Here is a 25958-nt window from a genome sequence, read left to right on the forward strand (position 1 = left end):
AAATCTCAATTCTAATCTGAGAAGCAGAAGCAGAAAAAGAAAAATACCTTGAGCTTTGGTCGAACACAGTAGGTATGGTGGCCCCGATCACAGCCATCACAAAGTACCATGTTTTCAGCATCACCCTTCTTTCGGCATATCTTGCAACGGGCATTCAGTATAGATTTAGACCATATCACACTACGATCCAGGGTGGAGAGATGAAGAAAGACTTGCGATAGACTAGCAGAAGAAAGGAGAGACTCTCTCCAACGGTCCAGGACTGTTTTATAAGAACGCCCACTGTCACTGGCATCTTAAATGAAAGGGAAAGTAATTAAAACTTCCTAGGCAAACCCTAGACATCTCCTAGAACTATTTTTCTCGGTATTGTTAAGTAGGTAAGAATTTAGAGTTCTTCTCTCCTAATACTTCACAAAAAGACCATGTTGATATTAGAAACAAAAAATTCAAGATAAAGAAAATTTGCTGAGCCACACCTTGTTTATGACATGAAGAATTACTTAAATCTGTAAAACAAATGCTTGGGGATTTCAACAGTTAAAAGAAAAATAACTTAGGGCAATGTGTTCTCAATCTAGCAATCTAGTTCTTTGTATCAAATCTTGATCTTACTGATTGAAAGTTGGCCACTATTCATATGAATCAAGAATGTTACTGCCTCATTTGCAGATAAAAGATGGATTGCTCTTTAAGTTAAGTATCAATCATATCTGAGGTTTCTTTTGGTGCTAATGAAAATGTTCTGAAGTTAGACAGTGGTGGATAACTATACAATTGTGAATATATTAAAAACCACTGAACTGAACAATTTAAAAAAAAGGTGAATTTTATATATGTGAAATATGGTTCAATAAAACTGTTACTACAATATCAAGTATGTATAAATGCCAACTATATTGCCTTCTATATCTAAAAAAATATTGTTTTTAAAATAAGGTAGATTTAAAAAATGTTAATACCCCCTTAAAAAGGACTTTCAGTACCAATTTTTATATAGAAACATTTGAATCTATTAAGAATCATTTGACTGGACCCTATTAATCTAGCAAGTCTATCATTTTACATTGGCATGTGACATTGACCTCGAATTGATCTTCACTACTGCAACTACCTTTGTTTTCCTAAGACATTATACTTAACTATAAAGCGCCTACCACATCACATCAAAATTCTGCAAGATATATCCTCAAATGAAATCTCATGGATAGTAGCATGACAGCTAAGAAAACACTGGCTGTGGAGTCAGTCTGCCTTGAGGTGAGTACTGGCTCCCCTATACAGCTTGGGCAAGTTACTCTAGGTGACTCAGCAGCAGTATGTGGCTAGCTTATACCTCTGAGCGCTGTTGGGAAGATTAAATGAGATAATACACATAAGACATGTAAACTCTGTCACAGTGCAAATGCTATTGCTGTTATCATTATTCCTGCATTGTATTTCCCCTCCAATATGCAGCATTTTAGAAGACATGAAACAAGTCTACTCTATGGCCCCTGCTTTTAAGAAAATTTTAATATAGCTGGGAGGATGATGATGTACACAATGAGGTGAAGTCATAAAGCAAGAGACCTGTCAAACACTAGCAGATTTTGAACTTTTGTTTGACTGTTAGGCAAGAGGGAGAGATAGGACATGAAACCTAGGGCCCACTCAATGTGGTGAATCCTCCCTTAAAAGTTAGGGCCCCAAAAGGCTGCACCTGTAAGTGTCAGGGTGGAAACAGGTAAGGAAGGAAACAGGCAAGGAAATCTGCTCATCTGGACCATGGTATTGGGTGGAAAGTGGAAATAAATCTATTTTATGTAACTACAAGCAAAGCCTTGAACAGGTTTAAAACCTAAAAAAACACAAGCTAAGATTTTAAAGTGGTCCAGGTGACCAGAGTTCCAGAAAAACATCTATTTCTGCTTTATTGACTATGCCAAAGCCTTTGACTGTGTGGATCACAATAAACTGTGGAAAATTCTGAAAGAGATAGGAATACCAGACCGCCTGACCTGCCTCTTGAGAAATCTGTATATAGGTCAGGAAGCAACAGTTAGAACTGGACATGGAACAACAGACTGGTTCCAAAAAGGAAAAGGAGTACGTCAAGGCTGTATATTGTCACCCTGCTTATTTAACTTATATGCAGAGTACATCATGAAAAACGCTGGGTTGGATGAAGCACAAACTGGAATCAAGACTGCCAGGAGAAATATCAATAACCTCAGATATGCAGATGATACCACCCTTATGGCAGAAAGTGAAGAAGAACTAAACAGCCTCTTGATGAAAGTAAAAGAGGAGAGTGAAAAAAGTTGGCTTAAAGCTCAACATTCAGAAAAATAAAATCATGACATCCAGTCCCATCACTTCATGGCAAACAGATAGAGAAACAGTGGAAACAGTGGCAGACTTCATTTTTTGGGCTCCAAAACTGCTGCAGATGGTGATTGCAGCCATGAAATTAAAAGACGCTTGCTCCTTGGAAGAAAAGTTATGACCAACCTAGACAGCATATTAAAAAGCAGAGACATTACTCTGCCAACAAAGGTCTGTCTAGTCAAGGCTATGGTTTTTCCAGTGGTCATGTTTGGATGTGAGAGTTGGACTATAAAGAAAGCTGAGCACTGAAGAATTGATGCTTTTGAACTGTGGTGTTGGAGAAAACTCTTGAGAGTCCTTTGGACTGCAAGGAGATCCAACCAGTCCGTCCTAAAGGAAATCAGTCCTGAATATTCATTGGAAGGACTGATGTTGAAGCTGAAACTCCAACACTTTGGCCACTTGATGCGAAGAGCTGACTCATTTGAAAAGACCCTGATGCTGGGAAAGATTGAAGGTGGGAGGAGAAGGGGAGACTGAGGATGAGATGGTTGGATGGCACTGGTTCAATGGACATGAGTTGAGTGGACTCTGGGAATTAGTGATGGACAGGGAGGTCTGGCGTGCTGCAGTCCATGGGGTCACAAAGAGTCGGACATGATTGAGCGACTGAACTGAACTGAACTGGTGACCTCAGGTATGACAGAAACAAGGGCAAATCTCTGTAATGAAGCAACTTCTGCAGATTAAGTTCTAAGGAATGAGAGTTAATAGTTAACAACCACAAGGCACATGTGGAAACAAAACACTATAAGCAAGAGCCTGCAGAATCTGACCCATAAAGAGGCATGAGACACAGAATTAGACACTATATAAAATAACTGTTTAACATGCCTTAAGAAATAAACATTTGAAGGTATGTGTAAATGACCAAGCCATTTGAAAAAGCATCTGGATCTCTAAAAATAATTGAGATTTATAACTCAATGAGAGAAGGAGAAAAATGGATGGATCAAATCACTCTTTAGACAAAGCTAAAGAGAAATATTAGCAAAGAGGGACATAAATGCAATAATATAGTTCATGTGATTTTCTTCCATCCTCTCATTTTGTGCTTCTATTTACCCTAATTTTCTAACGTAAGTCTTTATGGAAAGTTCTGCCCTAAGTGGGACTCTCCAAGGAAGAAGGCAACAGGAGTTGCTAGTTCAAAGATCTTAAAGAAATATTTCTGGGTAAATCAGAGGGTATTCTTATTGGTAATGGCAAGAAATAAGATTGCAGAGACCAATGTGAAAGAATGGAAGAAAAACTATGACAAACCTTTGGAACATTAAAAGTCAATTTGACTGGTTCTTGACTCAAAGGCTGGTGAAACCATAGGTTTTGATCAAAAAAGATGCTTTAAGAAAATCAACCCAGTGGTAGCTCCCTTTTTAATCCCACCTACTCCAATCCATTTAAAATATTCTAAATATGAAATATAAATGGATGTCCATATTTTTCTATTTTTGTATAACTACTTAAAAAAGGATTAAAAAATAGTATACAAAATTGATTCCATTTTTTCTGTTGTTTTCTCATCTTAAACTTTGCTTCTCCAGATTATACAATTCTCAAGGGCAGAAATGTCTTTCATTTTCCATTAAGCTAGCACAGATAAATTCCTCAAGATATGGCTAATTAAAAGCATTTTACTAATATAAAATATTTGTAGATTCATATGATCAAATATTACACCAGGAGATTTTATGCTGCTAACTACCACTACACAGTAATTCATGTCACCATGCCATGCAGGCTTCCCTAGGAAATAAAACAATAACATCTCTTACTCCAGAATTCTCCCTATGCTCATAAAGGAAAAAACAATGTGAATAAATACTATATGTAAAACAAGTACACGTAAATTCCATAGATGTTCATTCTTTAACAATAACTAAGTATACTAAGGTTCAACAATGTCAATTTTTTATATAACAGGGTAAAAGAGTTTGATTAGCTGAGGTATGAAATGTATCAAGAAAAAGAAAAATTTTAGGAAGATACTGTTTTATAAGCTTGCCCTCCACCCTACTCTCTCCAAAAAACCAAATTTAAGGTTTTTCCTTCAAAAGCTAAAAATGTAAATCAATATTCAGCAGTAAAGTAAAATCATAATTCCTTAAAAATATAAAATTCTTTAAAAAGTTAAATATTTACCATCTCTCACACTAGACTGATCTTCCTTTTTCTTGTCCCTTTTTTTTTCTATCTCCCTTTTGATCTTTATTAATTTCTGTGCTACCAAGTTTCAAATTGATAAAGTTAGTTTGACAATTCCCCCCTATAGCTTAAGGCTTTAACCATAAGCATGACTTAATAAATTATATTATCAACCTAAAACAAATATCACATCTTACCTAAAATTAAGTGAAATATGATTATGTTCCCCAAGTTTAAAAAGTCAAGTTTTATCAATGTGATTGATCAATGTGATCAATGTGATCACTAGAATAAGAGGGACATCTAGAGAAGGTGGAATATAAGCAAACATTTTATTTCTTACTTGATTCTTCAAGAAACTGAAATAATTTCTGAAGCTAAAGTGGGAAAATTCCTACTATAGTTAATTTGCTATGTTGAAAAATTATCAAAACCAGAGAATTGTAATGTTTTCTATCTCAAACATTCATAAAGTGGAACACCCTTTTCTCTCCTGGATTAAGTATATATTCTTGATTACCTTGCTCCAAATATTTAGACTACCTTAAAACCCTAGAGGCACTTCCATTTCCTGCTGTCTCATTCAAAATAGATCATTCAAAGGCTTAAAGAGTTACAGACACCAGTTCTATTAACTTTGAGGTAGCAATGGTAGATGGTAACATCCATTATTACAAATGATCAACATCTGACTCTGACCAACATTTACAAAGTAAAGTAAGCTGAACACTTACAAAATAAGTAAGGCAAGTTGAACTTGTCTTATTTCATTTATTTTTTCTTTTATATGTCTCAGGATGAAATGAATGTCTAAACACTGCTGTATACAAACAAGCATAGGGAACACTATAGTTCTCTGTTCTTGTATAATCTATTAGAAGTAAACTGCAATACTGCTGAGTGTCAACTTTTTCCCTTTGTCTAAATATTTAATAAAAGGTACTGATGAAAATACAAATATATTAAATAATAAATTTGATCCCCCCTCACCAAACCTATAAATAGCTTTAACTGATGGCAATTTCAGAAGTGGAAAAATCAGCAGAATTACATTTTATTCTCATACCCCTTTTGGAATCACAGAATTAATAGTAGTAATAACATTTTACATTTATTTATAAGAGTCCTATGACTTACAAATAACTTTTAATTGAAATAACTGTAAATTCACATGTGTTTGTTAAGAAACAATACAGAGATCCCTTATATATATAATTTGATTTCAACACAGAAAGTATTAGGAAATACCGAAGACAAAGTTAACAGTGATACAACAAACACAAATTTGAATCTTTGTGATTATATGTATTCTATTTCTTACAAATGTTACTTTCAATGTGAAAAGTGAGTTATGAAGCGCATGGTGGAATTATCAATTTATAAAAAAAATTAAAATATGGACAGGCTTAGAATAATGAGATACTGACTACAAATTTTTCATTTTAAAAATAGATAATTTATGAATATACTAATGTTTCAAGTACCATATATTTATGAAAACTTTGTTCTTACTACTCAAAAAATTAACATTCAAATTGTTTTTAAAGGATTTTAGTCTACTCAAGTCTCTCTCTCAATATGAGATCAAAAAGATATGGTTTAAAACAACTTGTTTCTTCTAGTACTTTATTATTGAGATATAAACTATCTCAATATAATGAATTATAAATTAATTCAGTTTTTCAGAAAGACCACAGCAAACTAGAGGCAGTTATGATATGAAAATTGATTTGGAACTTGAAACATATTTTCCTAAAAACATAAGGATTATGTTTCCTAGATTAGTCCTAAAAAGCAGATTAATTTCATAACTACTGAAACACACTCATGATAGAATTATTTGTTATCCTAACCATATATTGTAGAGCACCTCCTCATCTATGTACCCTGAAACACTTGATATTTCTGATTTAGCACGTCGTACACATGCTCAGGTGAGTGACCCACATTATTAAACCATACCCTTAATGGGGGGCATTTAAGTAGTTTCTTTGAGGTTCTGTTTTAAATGACAATACATTTAGTGTTTGATTATTCAGGGTCTGGAGAGTCATAGGACTTAGTAATCTCTTTGGAAGAAACATTCATAAAAGAGACTGACAGAAATAGTTAAACAGACATTCATTGAAATGAATGAATACCTAGAATAAATTTTTAAAGTATTATTAAATAAATCTTACCTGAAAGAACTTATATTTTCAGATTAGTTGATCAATTTTATTCTGTCAGCCAGTAAAGTTCTATTAATTAAGGGGTAATTGAAAAGCATTTAAAATATAACATATTTTGAATTAAAAACAGATACTCACCAAGTGGAGCTTTTAGAAAACGCCTCTCAATACCCTGTTCTATTTGAAAAAGTGCCATTGCAAGATGATGAACCACGTTGCTCACTGACTGTGGTGTACTTGCATTAGTTGAGACAGTACTTGGAGATTCTGTTTTTATGCCCAAAAGTCTACAATTAAAACATTGAAGCATAAAGTACTTAAAACCACTATTAGATGAAACTTGAGTCCACTGACTTATCCAAATCCTTACTTATACCTGTGTAAGAAATGGTTTCCTCAATCTCTAGGAGTTCTCATAAGCCACCAGGAAAGGGAGAGAAAAACATGAATCAAGAGCTAAACTATCATGTCATTTAGGCACATCACAAGGGCAAATACAGAGAGGTGGGAAGGTGGATGAGAGAAGGCTTAGAAGGCTTTAGGAAAGAAGCCTTAGAAGGCTCTAAGGAAAGAAGCCTTAGAAGGCTCTAAGGAAAGAAGCCTTTCCATAGAAGGCTAAGAAAAGGTTTCAGAGAGGTGATACCAGATGGGCCTTAAGGGAGGAGTAGCTCAGGCAGCTCATCTCTATATCTCATGCTTCAACTTTTACTTATAGCTGCCTCCTAACCAACTAGTTCCTTGGCCTCCATTCTTACTCTCTTTGTAATAAGTCTCCATGCTGCACCTAAAACGACCATTTAAAAATGCAAGCTCATTTATTGAAAACCTGTATAATGTCTTCCTCCCAGTTTCATATCCTCTCCACCTTTAGGTCTCAGTTTCACAGTCACTTCCCTAGCATTTCCTTTGCTGTCTTCCATATTCTCCTACGTATCAATATTACATCTCCACTGGGTATTTACTTCTACCAGAACTCTGACCCTGCTCTGTCACTGCTAGCTTAAGGTCCCTCCACCATTTCCTTCTAGACAATAAACTTCTCCTAAGGGCAGATGCTATCTGAAAAAGTAAAATTATCTGTCTATAGATAAATCAGTTCTGATTAATAGCTCAAATAATATTTTAGTCTATTACAGTTTACCAAGTTCTCTTACAGAAAAGAAAAATGGATAACGTAAAGCTACTTTCTGAAATTAATAAAACTTTAAGTTCAAAGACTTTTTTAGAAACTTGAATAACCACCATCATCCTAACAAGCTGTCTTCTGGCTGCTTTAGTACTAAGAGAGGTAAGAGAGAACTTGTGGTTTAGCAAAGTCATCATTTCAGTGGTGATAAATATTAATGTCCTCACAATAAGATTTTAAGACAATGTTTTGAAGAAGAAACATTTTCTTAAAAACAAACATAAAATGGCAAGAAAAAGTGATGGTTACTTTAGAAAATCCTTTTTGTACCTGTCTTTTACTATGACCTTTGCTTGCTCATCAATTTCCATCTCCTCTACATCTTCATTCACAGTTTTAATTATCCCGTTTTCCTTGTTTTCCTCATTTAACAGCTCATACCGTCCACTTTCTAACGCTGATCTCCAGACGTATCGATCTGTAACCTGTAACAAAACTCAAATTTACTAACCCTGAAAAATGGCATGTAGTGTTCCTAAGAAGTATGAAGTTCAATGTACATATGAAAAATTCATGAATATTCTAGAACAGATTGTGAATCAAAAAGAGATCTAAAAATAAGGTTCCTAAGTGGCCAAAATGGAGTTCATATCAATCATAGATGGAAGCTTTAATGCCTTACTCTCTATATAGTGAAATTATAAATGACTCTAAGGTTGGTCACCTGACAGTAGCAAAAAAGTGACAGATGATAGCAAAGGAATGAACAGAACACACATATCAAGCATGAATTACTTACAGATTTTAAAAAGGTAACAAAGAAACCAATAAACAAACCAGACTCAGCAGAGCAGGCAGGAGCTAGTCAAGGAAGAAGAAAATATCCTTACACATTTCAACATCTTGGATGAAAATACCGTAAAACAGATATTTTTTAAATACCAAAAGTTAATATTAAAAAAGGTTTTAAGAAAGATTTCTATCTATATATATATAATGTGATACAGGGAAATAAAATTAGTTATTATAAAAAATGTATCACTCCTGCTATTTATTCAGAACACACATGCCTTGACTATATCAAATAAGTTAACAAACATAAAATATCAAATAAGTTACCAAAATTCTGGTAATTAGGCAAGTTAAAAATGGGAACAGGTACAAACCTTGATTGCTCCTAATGTTCCTTGGTAGATTCTGTCTTCAATATCCAAAAGAAAATCTCTCAGCCTCAACTCAAGCTGTCTTTCTGCAGACATCTGGGATGGATCATATACATTGGAAGATCTTCCCCGATTATATGTAGGTTTGCTATCAGTTTGAGGTTTGTCTGAAATAGTTATCAGACATCTTTATTATGATTTTCTCATTAACAAATATAATTACCCATATGACTGTATGATTGTGACACAGTAGATATAAAAACACCTAGTAAGTCCTCAAGTACGGGGGAAAAAAGAAGCAAATGTTTGCACATCATTTATCTGATAAGGGACTTGTATCTATCCAACAGAATATATAAAGAACTCTTACAGCTCAATAAAAAGACAAATAATACAGTTAAAAAATGAGCAAAGGATCTGAACACACTTTTCTTCCTTTCTCTTTTTTTTTTTTTTTGCTGGGCCATGAAGCTTGCAGGACCTTAGTTTGATGATCAGGGATTGAATGCAGGCCCATGGCAGTGAAAGTGCTGAGTCCTAACCACTGGACCACCAGGGAATTTCCCTGAACACATTTTTTCTCTGGCCAATAAAACCATGAAAAGATGCTCAACATCATTAGTCATTTGGGAAATGCACATCAAAACCACAATGAGATACCACTTCACACCTCTACAATGGCTAGAATAAAAAAGTCTGATAACAAGCATTGACAGGGATGTGGAGAAATTTAACCTTCAATATAAAATAGTGAGCCACTTCAGGAAACAGTCTGATGACAGTTCCTCAAATGATTAAACAGAATTACCATGGTGCGTAGTGATGATGTGTGCATGCCAAGTTGCTGCAGTTGTATCCAACTCTTTGCAACCCCATGGACTGTAGCCCACCAGGCTCCTCATGGGATTTTCCAGGCAAGAATACTGGAGTGGGTTGCCATGCCCTCCTCCAGGGGATATTCCTGACCCAGGGATCAAACCTGAGTCTCGTGCATTGCAGGCACATTCTTTACAACTTGAGCCAATGAGGAAGCCAGATGACCCAGTAATTTCACTCTTAGGTATATACCCAAGAGAAACGAAAACATATGTCAGCAAAAATTTATACACAAATGTTCAAAGCAGCATTTTCCATAATAGCCAAAAGGCAGAAACAATAGAAACGTCCATCAACTAACATATGGATCCGTAAAATGTACTAAAATGTAGTCTACAATGAACATAAAGAGAATGAAGTACTGATGTATGGCACAACTTGAATGAACCTTGAAAACATTATGCTAAGTAAAAGAAGCCTGTCACAAAAGACCATGTATTATACAATACCAGCTTTGGGGATAATGAAAATGTTCTAAAATTGACTGTGTAAAATATCTAAGAATATATAAAAAACTATGGAATTGTACACTTTAATTAAGGGTGAACTGTATGATAAATGAATTAAATCTCAACAAAGCTGTTAAAGAATTGTGATCAACAATTCTTAGAGAACTAAAGTAGTCATGGTATTAATATAACCCTAAATTTAAGATCACTCTACCTATAAAACCCCATTTACACCTAAAAATGCCTTACTTCTTTCTCTTATTTGTCATCAACAGACCAGCCATCAAATAGGAAATACTGCTACCTGCCTGAACTGTCCTTGCAGCCCATCTCCTAAGGTGTGATCACTAATAGAACCTGTCCCTGGACCCTCGGCTAAAACCTTTAGTAAGTGACCTCACTCACTATCAGATCTCAAAACTCGATGGTAACCCTAGTGCCTCAAGTATTCAATCTACTGATCAAACAATGAGCTCAGAAAGAGTATGTAACTTCTCATATTGTTAAGATGTGTTTCTCATAACCCAAGTGGAACCCAGGAGAATCTAGAAAACCTTATTTCTCTAACTAGCAAATTTCTCTAACTCAAGAACTGAGAGCATTGTCCAGATGAAAGAGAAAGTGTTTTAAATACACCTCTTGATAATTTGAAAAATGTTTACTCCTGACCCAGAGATTACAGGAAGAGAAAAATAAAGGAAACAGGTTTCATTGAAATTTTACCTGAAAAATGAAATTTCTCTTCAGAAAATCGGGCTAGCTGTGCACATATTCTGCTTTTCTCTTGCAACAAAGTTTCTTTTAAGGCACTCTCTCTATGTCCTCTAGAGTTAAGGGCTTCAATCAGCTGATCCAGCTGCTCACAGGAACTGTAAAAGCACCACCGATTCGGCTTGTGCACCGGTTTTGGCAGCTGCGCACTATCATCACACGGACCGTGGTCAATGCTGGAGGTAGATTCAGACATCAAAGGATCTCCAGTTTTAGCGGATACCTGAGGTGCTTGAGACTGTACATTATTCTGAAATGATGAAGGTCTAGGCAACAGCATGTCTTCAGTGAGACCAGAATAATCCTCTTCAATAAACAATCCAGGAATAGAAGGGAAAATCCAATACCGCCTGTACATGCGGTCACGGCCCAAGGGAAAGATATTGGTGCATGCTATGGCACTTTGGATTTTTTCTAAGAGCTCTTTCTCTTTTCGTTGGTGTTCCTGTTTTAAAGCTTCTTCCTCCTCAGCAGTAAGAGGCTCTCTTGTTACACAGTTGACCTCATCTTGCCTCGTAAATTCTTTAAATCCATTTTGTCCCCTTTTCCCTGTAATTGAAACCATAATCATATTTTAATTTTTCACTAGAAAAACATAACACAAGCTACCCCAAGTTACTACACATTACGGAGTAAACTATGTGCCACTCCCACACACCCCCAGTTTGTAGGTTAAAGTCCTAAACCCCAATGTGACTGAATTTGGAGACAGGGCCTTTAAGGAGGTAATTAAGGTCAGACTGGTGTCTTTAAACAAGAGGAAGGGAGACCAGGGCACTCTCTCTCCACTTGTGGGTGAGAAAAGGTCATGTGAGGACGCAGTGAGAAGGTGCTATCATCAGCTGAGAAAAGCCTCACCAGAAACTAACCCTGCTGGCACCCTGACTTGTACCCTCCAGTCTCCAGAACTGTGATAAAACATTTTGTTGTTTAAACCACAGTCTGTAACATTTTGTTATGCCAGCATGAATATACTAATACACTAAGTTAGTAAGAAATCGGCACACTTATATATAAAGAGACACACAAAAATCTTCTATCTCCATACTGGAGAGTGTGCCAGAGTCTGCTAGTTATTCTGCCAGATACATTCAGTCCTTCTTCTAAGGCAGAAGTTAGCAAACCACTTCTATGAAGGGCTAGCTAGTCAATATTTCAGGCTGTGTGGGTCATATGGTTTCCATCACAGCTACCCAACTCTGCCACTGTGGCATGAAAGCAGTCACAGACAACACGCAAATGAATGCGCATGGCTACATCCAACAAACTTTATTTATGGTCACTGAGTCTGAATTTCATGTGATTTTCACAAGTCACAAAGTATCACTCTTTTAAATATTTTTTTCCAACTATTAAAAAATGTAAAAACATGGGTGGTATTAAAACAGGGGGCAGGGAGGATTTGGCCAATGGGCTGTACTTTAACAACCACTGCTTTAAGGTAACAGAAGCCTTAGTTATTAGCAGGCACCTAGCAATCCAAGAGAAGGCCATTTCCCAGATCCTCTTTCCCCAGTAAACATGGCTACATTAGAAACTGCTGGTCAAAGAGACGGAAGCAGAAGCATTCTATGTAACCGCTGGGTTTATGCCTCTTTTCCGTTTTCCCTAGATAGAACGGAGACAGGGTGATAAATCATTCTGGAACATGAGGATGGCAGCAAACCCTCAAGGATGACAGTACCAACAAACAGAAGGAGCCTAGATTCCTGGCTGGCCTTTTACGCTGTGTTGAAGAATTAGACTTCTCTCCTGTTTCAGTCATTGTCAAATTGTTTAAATGGTTGGGGGGGTGTTTCCTCTCTTTCTTTTGCCTGAAAGGGTTTGTGTACGATTGGAATTATCTGCTTCTTTGAAATTTGGCAGAATTCACCACAAAGTTGCCTAGGAACGATGTTTTCTTTATAGGAAGGTTTTTAATACTACTTCAAGATCTTTAACGGTTTAGGACCATTCACATTTTTAATCTTTGTATTAATTAATTTCTATAATTTGCATTTTTCTAGGATTTCGCTTTTTGCCCTCTACTTTCAAATTTACTGGTATTAAATTGTTGTTATCCCCTTATCTTAACATTTCTACTCTATCTCTAGTTATGCTGCTTCAATTTTTAGCCTTAATTTTGTTTATTGTGATTCCCTCACTCCCCTGAAAGTCAATTAAACCAAGGTTTGTCTAGTTTGTGTCTTTTTCAAAGAACAGATTTTTGGCTTTGTTGTTTTTCTCTATTACAGTTTTATTTTCTATAAACTTCTACTCATATCTATTGTCTCCTTATATTTAGGGAGAGTATTCTAGTTTTTACCTCTAACTTCTTACATGAATGCCTAGCGCAATTTGCCTTTCTACTTTCCTAATATGTATTGAAGCTATAAATTTTCCTGTAAGTAGAGGGACTGTATCCAACAAGTATGGACTTGTATGGACTGTATCCATCAATATGCAGTATTAATTAGTTTTAAATATTTTTAAATTTCTATTAGGGCTTCTCTTTTGAAACTCTAATTACATGTTCTAAATTCTAATAGCATAAGATTTGTTTTGGATTTCCAAATCAATTGCCTTGTAGTCAGAGAATACAGCCACCATGGTATTGTATAAGAGATTTTCTGTCCACTTACAATAACCATTTAAAAATAATGTAAAAAAAGAGATACTGTCCAAATTACAGGCACAGAATAAACTTAAGTATCTCCTTTAATAGTTATCAAGTGAAAATGGTTAGAGATCCTCAGAAGTAACTTGTATCACAAGCTTTAAAAAAAATGTATTTCCTTTGATCCAGCAACTTATGAGATTACTTTAAGGCAGCAGAGATTTCCATTCTCAGCAATATGACACCAGTTACAAGCATTACTGATCTTTGCATCTCTAGCATCTAAAAGACATTCAGTGTTGAATGGGTACATTATAGAATAAAAATTTCTATTTGGTCAACATAAAGTAGCAAACACAAAAAAGCAACAACACACCTTGGAATCACAAATGGAAGTAACTTAATATATATTTCAGAATAGTGAATTAATAATATGCCTTATCAATTAAAAACAAGCAAGCATGCCCTTAAGAAATTCTGTATTACCCCTTCTGCCTCTTTTATGCGGTCCCGGGTCATCTTCATCTTCAGTAACTGTATCTTGATCTTGTTCCTTTTGCTCTATTTCTTTGCTCTCAGTGCTAGTATCAAAATCTTCCCTTTCTTCCTCCCTTAAGGAGAAAAAAATATTTATAATTCCATTCATGAAATATTTATTGCCTGCCTATGAAGTGCCAGGCTTTATCCTTCAGGAAGTAGTGAACAAGACAATACAGAGTTTATAGTCTTGCAGATAATGATATAAATCATTGCAAAATTAAAATACGTAATGAATACTAAAAAAGAAGAAGTTCAAATGCTATGAAAGCATTTTGAGGAGAACTTGATCTCTAGTCTCAGGGATCAAGAAATGCTCGCTTAAAGAAGTGACGTTTAAACTGCAAGACTAAGGAGGCTGGGAGGGGTGAGGTGGCAGGTAAGAAGAAATCTTTTTTCCTAGAAGAAGGAATAACCTGCAAATGCACTGAGCTCAAGGGAAAAGGAAGGAGCTTGTAATTTTGACAGGAATGTAAACAAAAAAGAAGCAATTTAAGATACGAATGAGAAAAATCAGGGCAAGATCATATTGGGCCTTGTAGGGCATTATTCAAAAAGCAATGGGGGTGGGTGGGGAGAAGCTACAGGGAAAAAGTGGAAGAGTTTAGAAAAGGGAAATGACATGATTAGAAGGTACTCTTGCTGCTATGTGGAAAATCATCTGAAATAGAAAGCAGAAGAGGGGAGACCAGTCAAGAGGCCACTGTAATTAGTCCAGGTAGCTGGGTGGGAGGTAATGGTGGCTCAGAGTATAAAAGGATATAAGCAGACAAACAGTAGAAGGGAGAAGTAGACAAATTCAGGTACAGTAAGTAGGAACAATATGGATGTTTTACCACTGGATTGTCCAAATCAAAACTAAGGTTGTGTGGAATTTGAATTCCACCATTTACATTCTACATTCAAAGAGTTTTGCAAACTCAGTGTATTTAGGAGCCAGAGGGATAATGTAAATGAGTGAGTATGAAGTGGTGGGATCTATTACATGCCTAATTTCTTTTCTTAAAAAACCGAGATATTGCAAGTAAAAAATAATTTCAACTACATGAGGCAATGAATATTAACTACATTATAGTAATCATTTAACAATACATACATTTATCAGATCATTATTTTGTATACCTTAAATGAATACAGTACTTTATGTATAACTGACATAATTGGAAAAATGTTTATATAAAAAAATTTGAGACATAGTTCACATACCATAAAAATCACCATTTTAAAGTGTATGACTCAGTGGTTTTTAGTAATATTATCAAGGTTGTACAATTACTGCCTCTATCTAATTCATCATCTCAGAAGAAAAACTGGATAGCCATTTTCAATTCCTTTTCCTCACTGGCCCTGGTAACCACTGATTCTACTTTCTGCTCTGGATTTGCCTGTTCTGGACTCTTCCTACAAATGGAATAATTACATGGTCTTCTGTGATTCGCTTCTTTCACTTAGCATAATGTTTCCAAAGTTCATCCACGTTGTAGCATGTATCAGAATTCCATTCCTTCTTATTTCTGAATAACATTCTGCTATAAGGATATACCACAGAAGCAGTGTATCATTTTGTTTATCCATCAACTGATGGACTGATGGACATTTGGGTTGGACTATTTTTTGGCTATTAAGAATAACGCTGCTATGAACTTTCATGTATACATTTTTGGGTGAATGTATGCTCTTAATTTTCTTGGGTACATACCTAGGAGTGGAATTGCTGGCTACATGGTAACATATGGTTTAGATTGTCTGATGAACTGTCAAACTTATCCAAAGCAGCCACACTGTTTTACACATCCCTGTGAGCAATGTATGAGAGTTCTAATTTCTTTATTCTCACCAACATGTTATCTATCGTCCCTCAACTGAAATACCACCATCTTAATAAGTGTGCAGTACTATCTCATCATGGTTTTGATATGCGTTTCCCTAATGACTAATGATGCTGAGCATCTTTTTATGTGCTTCATATAGATCTTCTTTGAAGAAATGCCTGTTAAAATCCTTTGCCCATTTTCAAAACTGAGTTGTCTTTTTACTACTGAGTTGTATGAGTTCTTTATACATTCTGGATGTCAGACCATCATCAGATATATGATTTATAAAATTTTTTTTCTATTCTCTGGGTTGTTTTTTTAACTTTCTCAACAGTGTTCTTTGAAGCACAAAAGTTTTCAATTTTGGTGAAGTCTATTTTTTGTTTGGTTGCTTGTACTTTAGGTGTCATATCTAATATTAATTTTCTCAAGGTATCCAAATAAATCCCTTAAAGTATTATTGATGGCCATATAAAATACAACTGTTCCAAGTTTGTGACCTATGATCTTAAGATGTAACTGGTATTTTTACATGTAAAGTATAATCAAAAGTCAATATACTAAATTTGGAATACTGAGATTTTTAGAATTTCTTTTGCAGATTTTATTTTAGAATGATTATTTCTGTTAATTTTGAATATGATTTGCCATCTACAATATAGGAAAAGTTCCCACTTGTCTTCACAGCCAATCTTCATTCCTAATATGTCACTATGTAATAAAATACTTTAGGCAGTCACTGAATTATTTAAGGCGCTGACATCTTCTCCTTCCACCTTCTACCGAAAGTTCCAATCTCTTCCTCAAAAGGCTTGAAGGAACTCTGTGAAACCCAGAGTACAACCGTGATGATGGCGGGAGGGAGAGATACTATCAGTGATGCTAGGATGAGTTTTAGAGTCCCTGAAAGTGCTTTAAAAATAAAAAACCACATGTATATCTGAGAACTGGCTGTATGTAAACTTCACAAGCTTGCTGACACTATTACAAAACTACAGAAAATTAGTTTTCTAAAGCATTTTAGAGTTTAAGGTGCTTATTTTTATTCTTTATGTCATCCAGATAAGCAGTGTAATTCAAACCATACCCAACAGATATATCTGCGATTGAATTTCTTTGCTCATCTTCCTTTAGTTTTTCTTGTTTCTCCTTCATTTTTTGTTCTTGCTCCTTAAGTTTTTCTTCTTTCCTTTTACGAATTCTGAAAGTTAAAATAAAATATTATAGTCTATATGATACTTTTAACTTTTAGTATCTTTAACCACCCAATTACAGAAAATGCTCCAAATGTTATCACAAAACTATAAAGTAATCTATTCATAACCTCTCAGCGGTACACCAGTGCCACATTACAGCCCAACATGGTTTTATTTTTTTTTAAATAAGTTTTATTACTTTTTATTTTTTTTTTGCTGTGCTATACAGCATGTATGGGATTTTAGTTCCCTGACCAGGGATTGAACCCATGTCCCCTGAATGGGGAGTGTGGAGTCTTAACCACAGGGAAGTCCCCAACATGTTTTTAGAGGCAAAGAAATAAACAGCTTTCATTAGCACAACAGACTATAATTCTCTCTCACCTAGCAGCTGCTTCTTCCCTCTCTTTTCGATGTTGTTCTGCTTTTAACTCCCGGAACTCCTGTTTAGCTTGTCTTAATATGTCAACATAATCTTCAATGAAATCCCTAGTAGAAACTAGGGTCAGTAGTTTCCCACAGAGAGCATGAAGTATCTTCATCTTTTCTCCTGCCAAAAATTGGTAAAAAACTTCTGGATTATCAATGACAAGAAAAAATTTAATTTGTGGCTCAATGTGAAAATATTTAATAAAGCCTAGGGAAGAGTCTCTTAAAAACAACTAGGCTAGTGGCATTTATGGAAAAAAAACAACTTTGAATCCAATTAACAGTTATGTGATATACAACGCATTTCAAATACTAATAACTACCTTATATACTAGTGAAACAGACATGAAAAACTTTCTAATTGCAAAGAGTTAATTTTTAAGTTTTAATTTTAGGCTTATGTATGAAGTTCAAATCAAAACTAAGTTATAACCACATGAGACGCAAGACATGGGTTCGATCCCTGGTACGGGATGATCCCCTGGAAGAAATGGCAACCCATTCTAGCATCCTTGCCTGGAGAATCCCTTGGACAGAGGGAGCTTGGCAGGCTACAGTCTACAGGGTTGAAAAGAGACATGACTAAGTGACTGAGCACGCATACACACACACGCACACACACACACAAATGGCAACAGGCAAACTACTCCTCAGAAAAGACTGTACAAAAACACTACCATAAATTTAAAAAATTATATGAATGCTAGATCAACTATACCACAATAAAATTTTTTTAAACTACATGACTCTTAGGAATTAGGTACTCTTATTATATGTTTCCTTAAATAAGCATAATAAATTCAATACTATATATTTGTACATTACAATTTTTACTTTTATCTATAAAAGGAAGTGAAAAATAACCATCTTAATTTTACATATTGTGCCTCACTGCTCAAACATTTACTCAACTGAATGTTAGAATTCTGCAGCTACAGCTTACATTTCTGATATACTAATGAATAAAAATGAAAGTTAGGTAATTCCCACTTATCCTTCTAGACTTGCTAGATGTAGTTAACTAACCATCATTTTTAAAGTAATAGAAAATCCAAAGAGAAAAAGACAAGAAAATCATAAATAATTAAAGTTAATAATATAACAACTGTAGTTAATTTAGGTCACTATTTGTATTCTGAAAATTCTATTTTAAAAGACTGCTTTCTTTCTTTCTTTTAAAACTGAGTGTCATCTAAAATTTTCTCACCAGCTACCGAGTATTCTGGGCATAAGTAGGAAGGTTATACAAATTCTAACTTGCAAAGTTTACCTGGTGTCAAATCATACACTGAAGTGCTTGACAGTTTCTTCACTAGGCTGGGGTTGCTCAAGCGAAGCTCCATGCAGGCATCATCTGTGGCGTCAAACCCGCCTCGTTTCTGATACCTGTACTTCGCATTTGCTGACGTTACATCAGCACCCGAAGCTAAGATGTGTAGCCTGAGGATTTCAGAAAGAGTGCAGCTATCGAGATCCAAGCTTTTCAAACTGCAGCCTGTAGTCGTCAAAAACGAAAGAGTCATTTAGAACGTAAACAATAAATCCTCAGTAATGTAAAATATACCTTTATAAAAATAAAAAGGCAATCAAAAAAATAAAAAAAATAAAACCCACACATACCCTGATGCAACTGCGGCCATGCAGCTGCCAAAGATGCAACTGCAGACAGTGCAGATTTTGTGGGGTCTGTATCTTCATCCAAAGCCTCTGTTAGATCTTTAAGGAAATAAATACTTTATTCTAGTGCAAATCAAAGCTTGAATATTTGGGAATAATGCCCTTTTAAAATGATGAAAGAAACAGCAAACAGCTTAACATTCAGGAACCTCAAAAGAACTGACACTAAGTACCACAAGCATCATTCACATTCTGCCTAGGCTCCAACTAAAACTATAAATCCTAAGATATGCACTACACACTAATTTTCCCCTTACTTAACATAAAGAAGACAATTTCCAAGTTACCAACAAGATACACATACACATTCCAAAAAAATGGTAAAATACACTTTAAAATGAAAGACAAATTTCCTTGCTCAATATAACTTTAAAGAAAGTCTACTTTGAAAATCAGAATCTATTTGAAGATATCCAAATCTTTCATAAATATTCAATTACAAATACTGAATCATAACAAAGTGTAAGTTGTAATCATCACAAAACCAACACAGAAAAAGAGCTAAAAGAACTTAAAGACAATACTACTGTCACTTAACCACAGATTTATCTCTTCATTTAAATTGCCTGTTTTTATTTTGAAAACTCTCTGATCCATGAAACAATAGGAAGATATCCCTGTATTTTCTAAGTAAATTGCTTCAGCTTTGAAAACAGTGCTTAAGCTACAAATAGGACCAAAGAGCAAGCCTACTGACACAAATATATTTAAACCATTAGGATATACAATTATTCCTTACATAGAAAATAAAATTAAAATGTCACCAATGAAAAAACTTGTAAGCTGATAAAAAGACCTTCTGCTCTACCACAGTAGACACAGCTTCAGACTAAGTCTCAGATAATGTAAATTCTACTCTTAGCTCTGTCCATCCCTAGTTCCTACTTACGTAGCCTTTAGATCAGGCACTTACTTGGCTTCATTTTTTTTTTTATAGCGCTAAGTCAAGATCAGCAGTTTTCAAATTCTTCAAGTATTTCTTGGAAGCACCATATAAAGTGAATAGAGATGATAAACCTGCCCATTCATCTTTTCAACTTTCCTCCACTAGCAGGGAGGAACCCCTGTACAATTTGTAGGCCTCCATGGATTAGAGCTGGGAAATCACTTAGCTAACCTGGTTCTGTGGGTCCTTCACTTTCTACTTTATGATTCCCTCCTCAAAGTTCACAAGCTAAAAAAATGAACTTTAGAGAAAAGAACTGCTGTCCTTTACTAAAGGAAAAAGGCCCTTTGGGATAAATGTCTGATTACAGTTACTGACAATTCCACGGCATTTGAGGCATAAACAGTACCACACAGGAGAAGTGACCTAACTAAATGTTACATATATACATAAGCTATTCCTACCAGGCCATGAACTTAGTCGAAATGACAGACATTTATAATGTTTGTCACCAGGGAAATACTAGATGTAAAACTTTTTTCAATTTTCATTTTACATACAAAGCCAAACCAACTTAAAATTAATATAGGCACTCTAAAATTAACAAGCCCTAGTTAAAAAGCTGTATAAGTGTACTGGCTCTCTTCCTTTGCAGCAATTCAACTTATTTTATCTATAGTAAGTTATAACTTCCTAGGACAAAGGCTGTGAAGGCCTCAGGAAATGGACAACCAACAAAATGATGGTTTACTTTCAGTTGTGTTTAACATGCTAACACATATTCTTCAACTCAACTATCTACCAAAGTGCTCTTTCATGAAACTGTAAATATCACTCTAGGATTTATCTGCTGATACAGTCACTTGGATACATCATACCAAGAGAATATAGCTAAACTGTGTGGGGGATGACCACCTGAAACAGATACATTTATCACCATCATAATCTACAATCAGGTACACATAATTTCAACACTAAACAATAACATCTCAGCAATACACAAAACTATTATATATCAGGAGAATGCTTTTGTCCCTATACTTGTGAAAGGCATTTAAGTTCATGATGTAAGACTAAAGAGAGGAACTGATATTTATAATGTAAGAATTAAAAAATTGCTGGTCAAAATTTCCAAGATTTGATATAAAAACAAGGAGGCCAAAAAATTTACATGTTCTTGACAGATAGTTACTTCTTTGCCATATTATAAGGTAATAAAATGTAATCATTAAGAGGCTCCAGTCCAGAGTGCCTGAGTTTGTATCCATCAGTTCTTATTAGCCACATGTCTTTTGGCAAGTTAATTAAATTCCTTAAGACTAAGCTTCTTTTACATATAAAGGCAGAAAATAATTACATCTTCCTTATAACGGTGGTATGAGGATAAAACAACACATATATGGTGTCTTACTAGTTATGCAATCACTCACTCTCTACATGATCTTCAGTAAATGACCTCACTGAACCTCATGTTTTTTCATCACTGAGGTAAATACATGCTTTTATTGTCTGCCCAATTTCCCCATTTCTAAAAGGATCAAGAAACACCTTACAAAATAAGGCCAGCTAATGAAGAAGTAAATGATATTCAATCCCATGTGATTATTCAGGTGCTTTCAGGAAGACTACGGAAAAGCCTTTTTGTTACTGAGATGGCAGAATATATGAAAAATACCTGGGGGAAGAGTCTGAGGCCCTTAACGAAATTGAAGTCACCACTTAAAGTGTGGTAATAGGCAAATGAGAGCAGAGCGAAATTTCTGAAGTAATTTTTTCTCCCTCCATACATTTAAATAGTTTTGAAAGAAGCATTATTAATGATCAATACTTATTCCGAGGCAGACTTTATAGACAATTGGTATAGGAGTAGAGCTATAAAAATTACAGGAGTGCTCGCTTTGGCAGCACATATACTAAAAAATTACAGGAACAACAAGTCATGAATAGAAAATAAAACAGCAATATAAGCATCAACAGTTACATATATTTTTCCTTTACATTAGCTAATTTTCCAATACAATTTCCTTTAGACCCCACTTTTTGTCATTAAGGCTTCCAAAACTACAAAATTCACCTAATTCAAATCCTGACTTAAAGAAAGCTTTATGTCTTGTATTAAGGTCAGAATTTGGTCAATAACCCTGTGATGTTGTTGGTCATTAAGACAACCTAAAGGCTAAAAGAATGAATATATGTTACACAATCTATCTTAGATCATCCATCTTTAGTGGTGGTACTTGTCATTAGAAAATCTTTGGATGTTTTATAAATGGATATACCCCTTTTCCTTTCCTTTTATGAAACTGACTAAATCATCTGAGATGACAATGAAGACCACATTCCTAAAATGGCCTTGATAAGGGAGCTAGAATGATTAGCACTTAAGCAAGAGAATATATTTTGCTTGAACTTAGGCTGCAAAATCAAAAGACAATCGAACTGACTACATACTCATGACTCGCCTATTGCTCCATCGACCAGGCATAAAGGAAATTAGCTCCAATTATCTAAGGCCAACCATGCTACCTGAATGGAGAAATGTCCCATTTTTTTTCCTACTAAGATTCTGTTATCAAGATGGCTCTAAACTATTTCTTACTGTGTATTTCTATGTAATACACTAAAGTTTATTTAATGGTCCTATCTCATAGGTGGCAAAATTCACAGAGAATATTATTCAGGAAGTCAAATCAACCTGTTAATATAAATGCTTAAGAATTCCTCTGATTGAGGTAAAACCTAAATAAAACAGTGAACACTCTACTCTGTATTAAAAATAAAAAAGGTTTCCCCAAGAATTATTACTATATTAATATGTACCACACAGACTCTAGATACTTAACTGTACAGAAATTAAAGAGCAAAATTTCTAGTTCAAAGTAGCAAAATTTAAAAATTAAATGTTACTTAACTCTGATCTAAAAATTGTCAGATATGAAATGAAATCAATAATAATACTTTTAAAGCATTAATAACAACAATTGAAGTATTTTCTTGGATGGGGACAAAAACTCAGTGCTATTCAGTAAATTTCTTGGAATTACAGACACTGGTCAATGAAATTTGTAAGGTTCCTAAATCACAGGAGAAATCTAAAGGAATAAAAAAACAAGATAGATTGGCGGGGTGAGGGTTGCAGCATTTTTAATGTCATCAGAAACAGGATATATTAAAACAAAGCTTTTGTAAAACAACTGATAATGTGTTGCTAGTATATGATTCAAAAATCAAGTACTTGAACAACCATGTTTTATAACCGTAAAAGCCAAATTAATTTAAAATTTAACTAATGAAAAGATTATTTCACTACAAAGCTACTATCACAGCCAGCAATAATAGTGAATTCTGACCTTTGGTGTCAGCATCAGTTATTTGCTCTTTGGCTACTTCCTCTTCTTCTTCAGCTATCGCCTGGAAGATGGCAGTCAGGAAGAAAAAAAGCAATTCACATAGTGGGCCTTCACTGTCATTTCCTACAAGAGCTTCCTCTAACACTTCTGTGAATAAAATGTTTAAAATGAATTTAAAGTTCTGGTCACATACTGGAAAAACAACTCCATTGGAACAATAAACATTTTAATCAACAATAGCCTGTGTAACTATTTTCTCATGTGCCCATCAAAGTAAAGCCAAGTATTAAGGCAAAATCACAAAATAATTTTTAGTAATTACAATAAAATCATAAGCCAAAAATCACTGCATTCAAAGAAAGCCAAATTAGCCTCAGTTGATACAATATTTCATCTAAATTTAAGCCTGAGATGCAAATTAGTCATATATTAAAAATTATAATCTTACTCTAAGTTGAGTAATGACACCAAAGATGTTATTGTTGTCCCAGCGTTCTTAAGAGCTATGTGGGACATTACTGTTTACCAAATAGTATACATAAGAGGTAATCATCAGCATTAGCTATAATCCTAATATTGTGTTCAGGTCATAAGTGTTTCTCATCTAATTCACCTACCCTAAACGTCTTACCTCAACCAGCGTTGTTTAGACTTTCTTGATCTGTAAGGCACAGTGATTCATGCCTCACCTAGCTCATAAAGAAAAACTAAGGGAATGTGAAAGCCCTCCTGAAGAATACAGTCGATAAAATAAGAGTGGCATTAAAATCCTTTTAGAATTTTTATTTGGATCTAAAGAAGATTATTTTTCTATAGGTTAGCTAAAAATCTAAAATGGGATTTAAAGCCCTTCTCATACTAATTTAGTTCTTATAAATGATGTACATACAAAGTAACAGTATGTAAATGCAGAGGAGGAACAATCAAAAGTTAAAGTTAGGCAGTAACTTGTCTTTAAATATGGCCGTCAATCCCTCCCTTCCTTGCACTTACATACCATGCAACCCTCAAGAAGTGAGGTCTATTCCTTCACCCACTTGAATCCCAGCAGGCCTAACTAATGGAATATGGCAGAAGCAAGGCTTGCCAGTTCCAGGCCTGGCTTTTAAGAAAAGTGACAGCTTCCGTGTCCAGCCCCTTGGAGCACTCAGCTGCCACGTAAGCGCAGGCTGCTCTGACAAAGCGGGACAGCGTGTGGAGGAGCACCTTGGAGGTACCAGGCCTGTGTGTGAAGAAGCCACCTTGAACACTGAGCCAGGTGAGCCTTCAGGGGACTCCGGGCCCAGCCACTGTGACTGTAATCACATGAAGGACCCTAAGAGAAGACTGGCTAGCTGGGTCCAGGGACTCCGCAGAACTTTGAGAGAGAATAATTTGTTCTTTTAGACCACTAATTTTAGGGTGAACTATCACATAGCAATAGCACTTGCCTAGGGTCACTCCCTCAGGAAACTCATCTTGAAGATCAAAGAGCTCCCCAAAGGCATTAAGGAACTCCAAAACCATCAGAGCATCACCAAAGATTTCAGGAGGTAGTCTAGTTTTCACTGGAGTTGGTTCTGGAAGTTCCTGCAAGTTTAAACAATTTATATAACTATTTGAACCAAGTATAGGAAATTGTACAAAGACAGATACGATATATTCTTTACCTAATAAGAACTATTTCCCATTTCTCAACCCTGGATGTTCATTATAATCACTTTTGGAACTTTAAAAGTTATAGATGCTTAGGCTAGCTCATAATAAAGTTTCATGGCTGTAAATGTTATTAATATGCTGATTGCATCCAAATACTTATCTCCAACCCAGACTTCTCTCCCAAACATCAGGGTGTATGTATATAACTGCAGGTCCAAAGCTGAACTCCTTCCCTCTAAAATCTGTAATGCGTGCAGCCTTTCCCAACTCATTTAATACCAACTCTACCCTTCTATTTGCTTGAGTATAATTGTCTACTTTTTTCTTTCCTATCCTGAATGAAACCCTGTTATCTGAAACTTTAAAAATAAAAAAATAAAAAAAAGTTATAGATGCTGTGGCTTTAATTCAACTTTACTAAATCACAGTCTCTAAATCACTTACTAAATCACTTTTTCTTTCATTCTACTAACAGCATAACTTTAGGTTGAGCTGTACTTCTGACTACATTAGGAGCGACTCCTAATCTAGATTCTGAGGCCAAGGCATTAGCCATATCAATATGACCACCAGTGTGGTATTTTCCTTAGGATATGAAACAAAATTAATCCACCATCTATTGTCTTAGAAATGGTTCCTTATAAAATGAGATGAATGAGTTTGGTATAGATACTCTGATTATTTCTGCAGGCAGAAACTTTGTCCAGTAACCAAATTAAATGTTTGCCTGGCCTCAGTGGTTACTGGACTATCAAGGATAGCAC

General features: G+C 35.1%; 1 protein-coding gene across 1 annotated transcript in view; it reads right to left on the minus strand.

Moving 5' to 3' along the window:
- Positions 1-25958, minus strand: part of BAZ1A (bromodomain adjacent to zinc finger domain 1A) — an 84359-nt gene that overhangs the window by 7509 nt on the left and 50892 nt on the right. Inside the window, exons 11-22 of the mRNA XM_061159157.1 lie at positions 24987-25125; positions 23557-23703; positions 19264-19359; positions 18914-19138; positions 17599-17764; positions 17106-17219; positions 14154-14278; positions 11024-11620; positions 8979-9142; positions 8143-8297; positions 6825-6973; positions 48-295 (exon numbers count right to left, since the gene is read on the minus strand). Coding sequence (XP_061015140.1) covers positions 48-295; positions 6825-6973; positions 8143-8297; positions 8979-9142; positions 11024-11620; positions 14154-14278; positions 17106-17219; positions 17599-17764; positions 18914-19138; positions 19264-19359; positions 23557-23703; positions 24987-25125 — 2325 coding nt within the window. The remainder of the gene's footprint in view (positions 1-47; positions 296-6824; positions 6974-8142; positions 8298-8978; positions 9143-11023; positions 11621-14153; positions 14279-17105; positions 17220-17598; positions 17765-18913; positions 19139-19263; positions 19360-23556; positions 23704-24986; positions 25126-25958) is intronic.

Source organism: Dama dama, chromosome 13, assembly GCF_033118175.1.
Source record: "Dama dama isolate Ldn47 chromosome 13, ASM3311817v1, whole genome shotgun sequence".
NCBI lineage: Eukaryota > Metazoa > Chordata > Mammalia > Artiodactyla > Cervidae > Dama > Dama dama.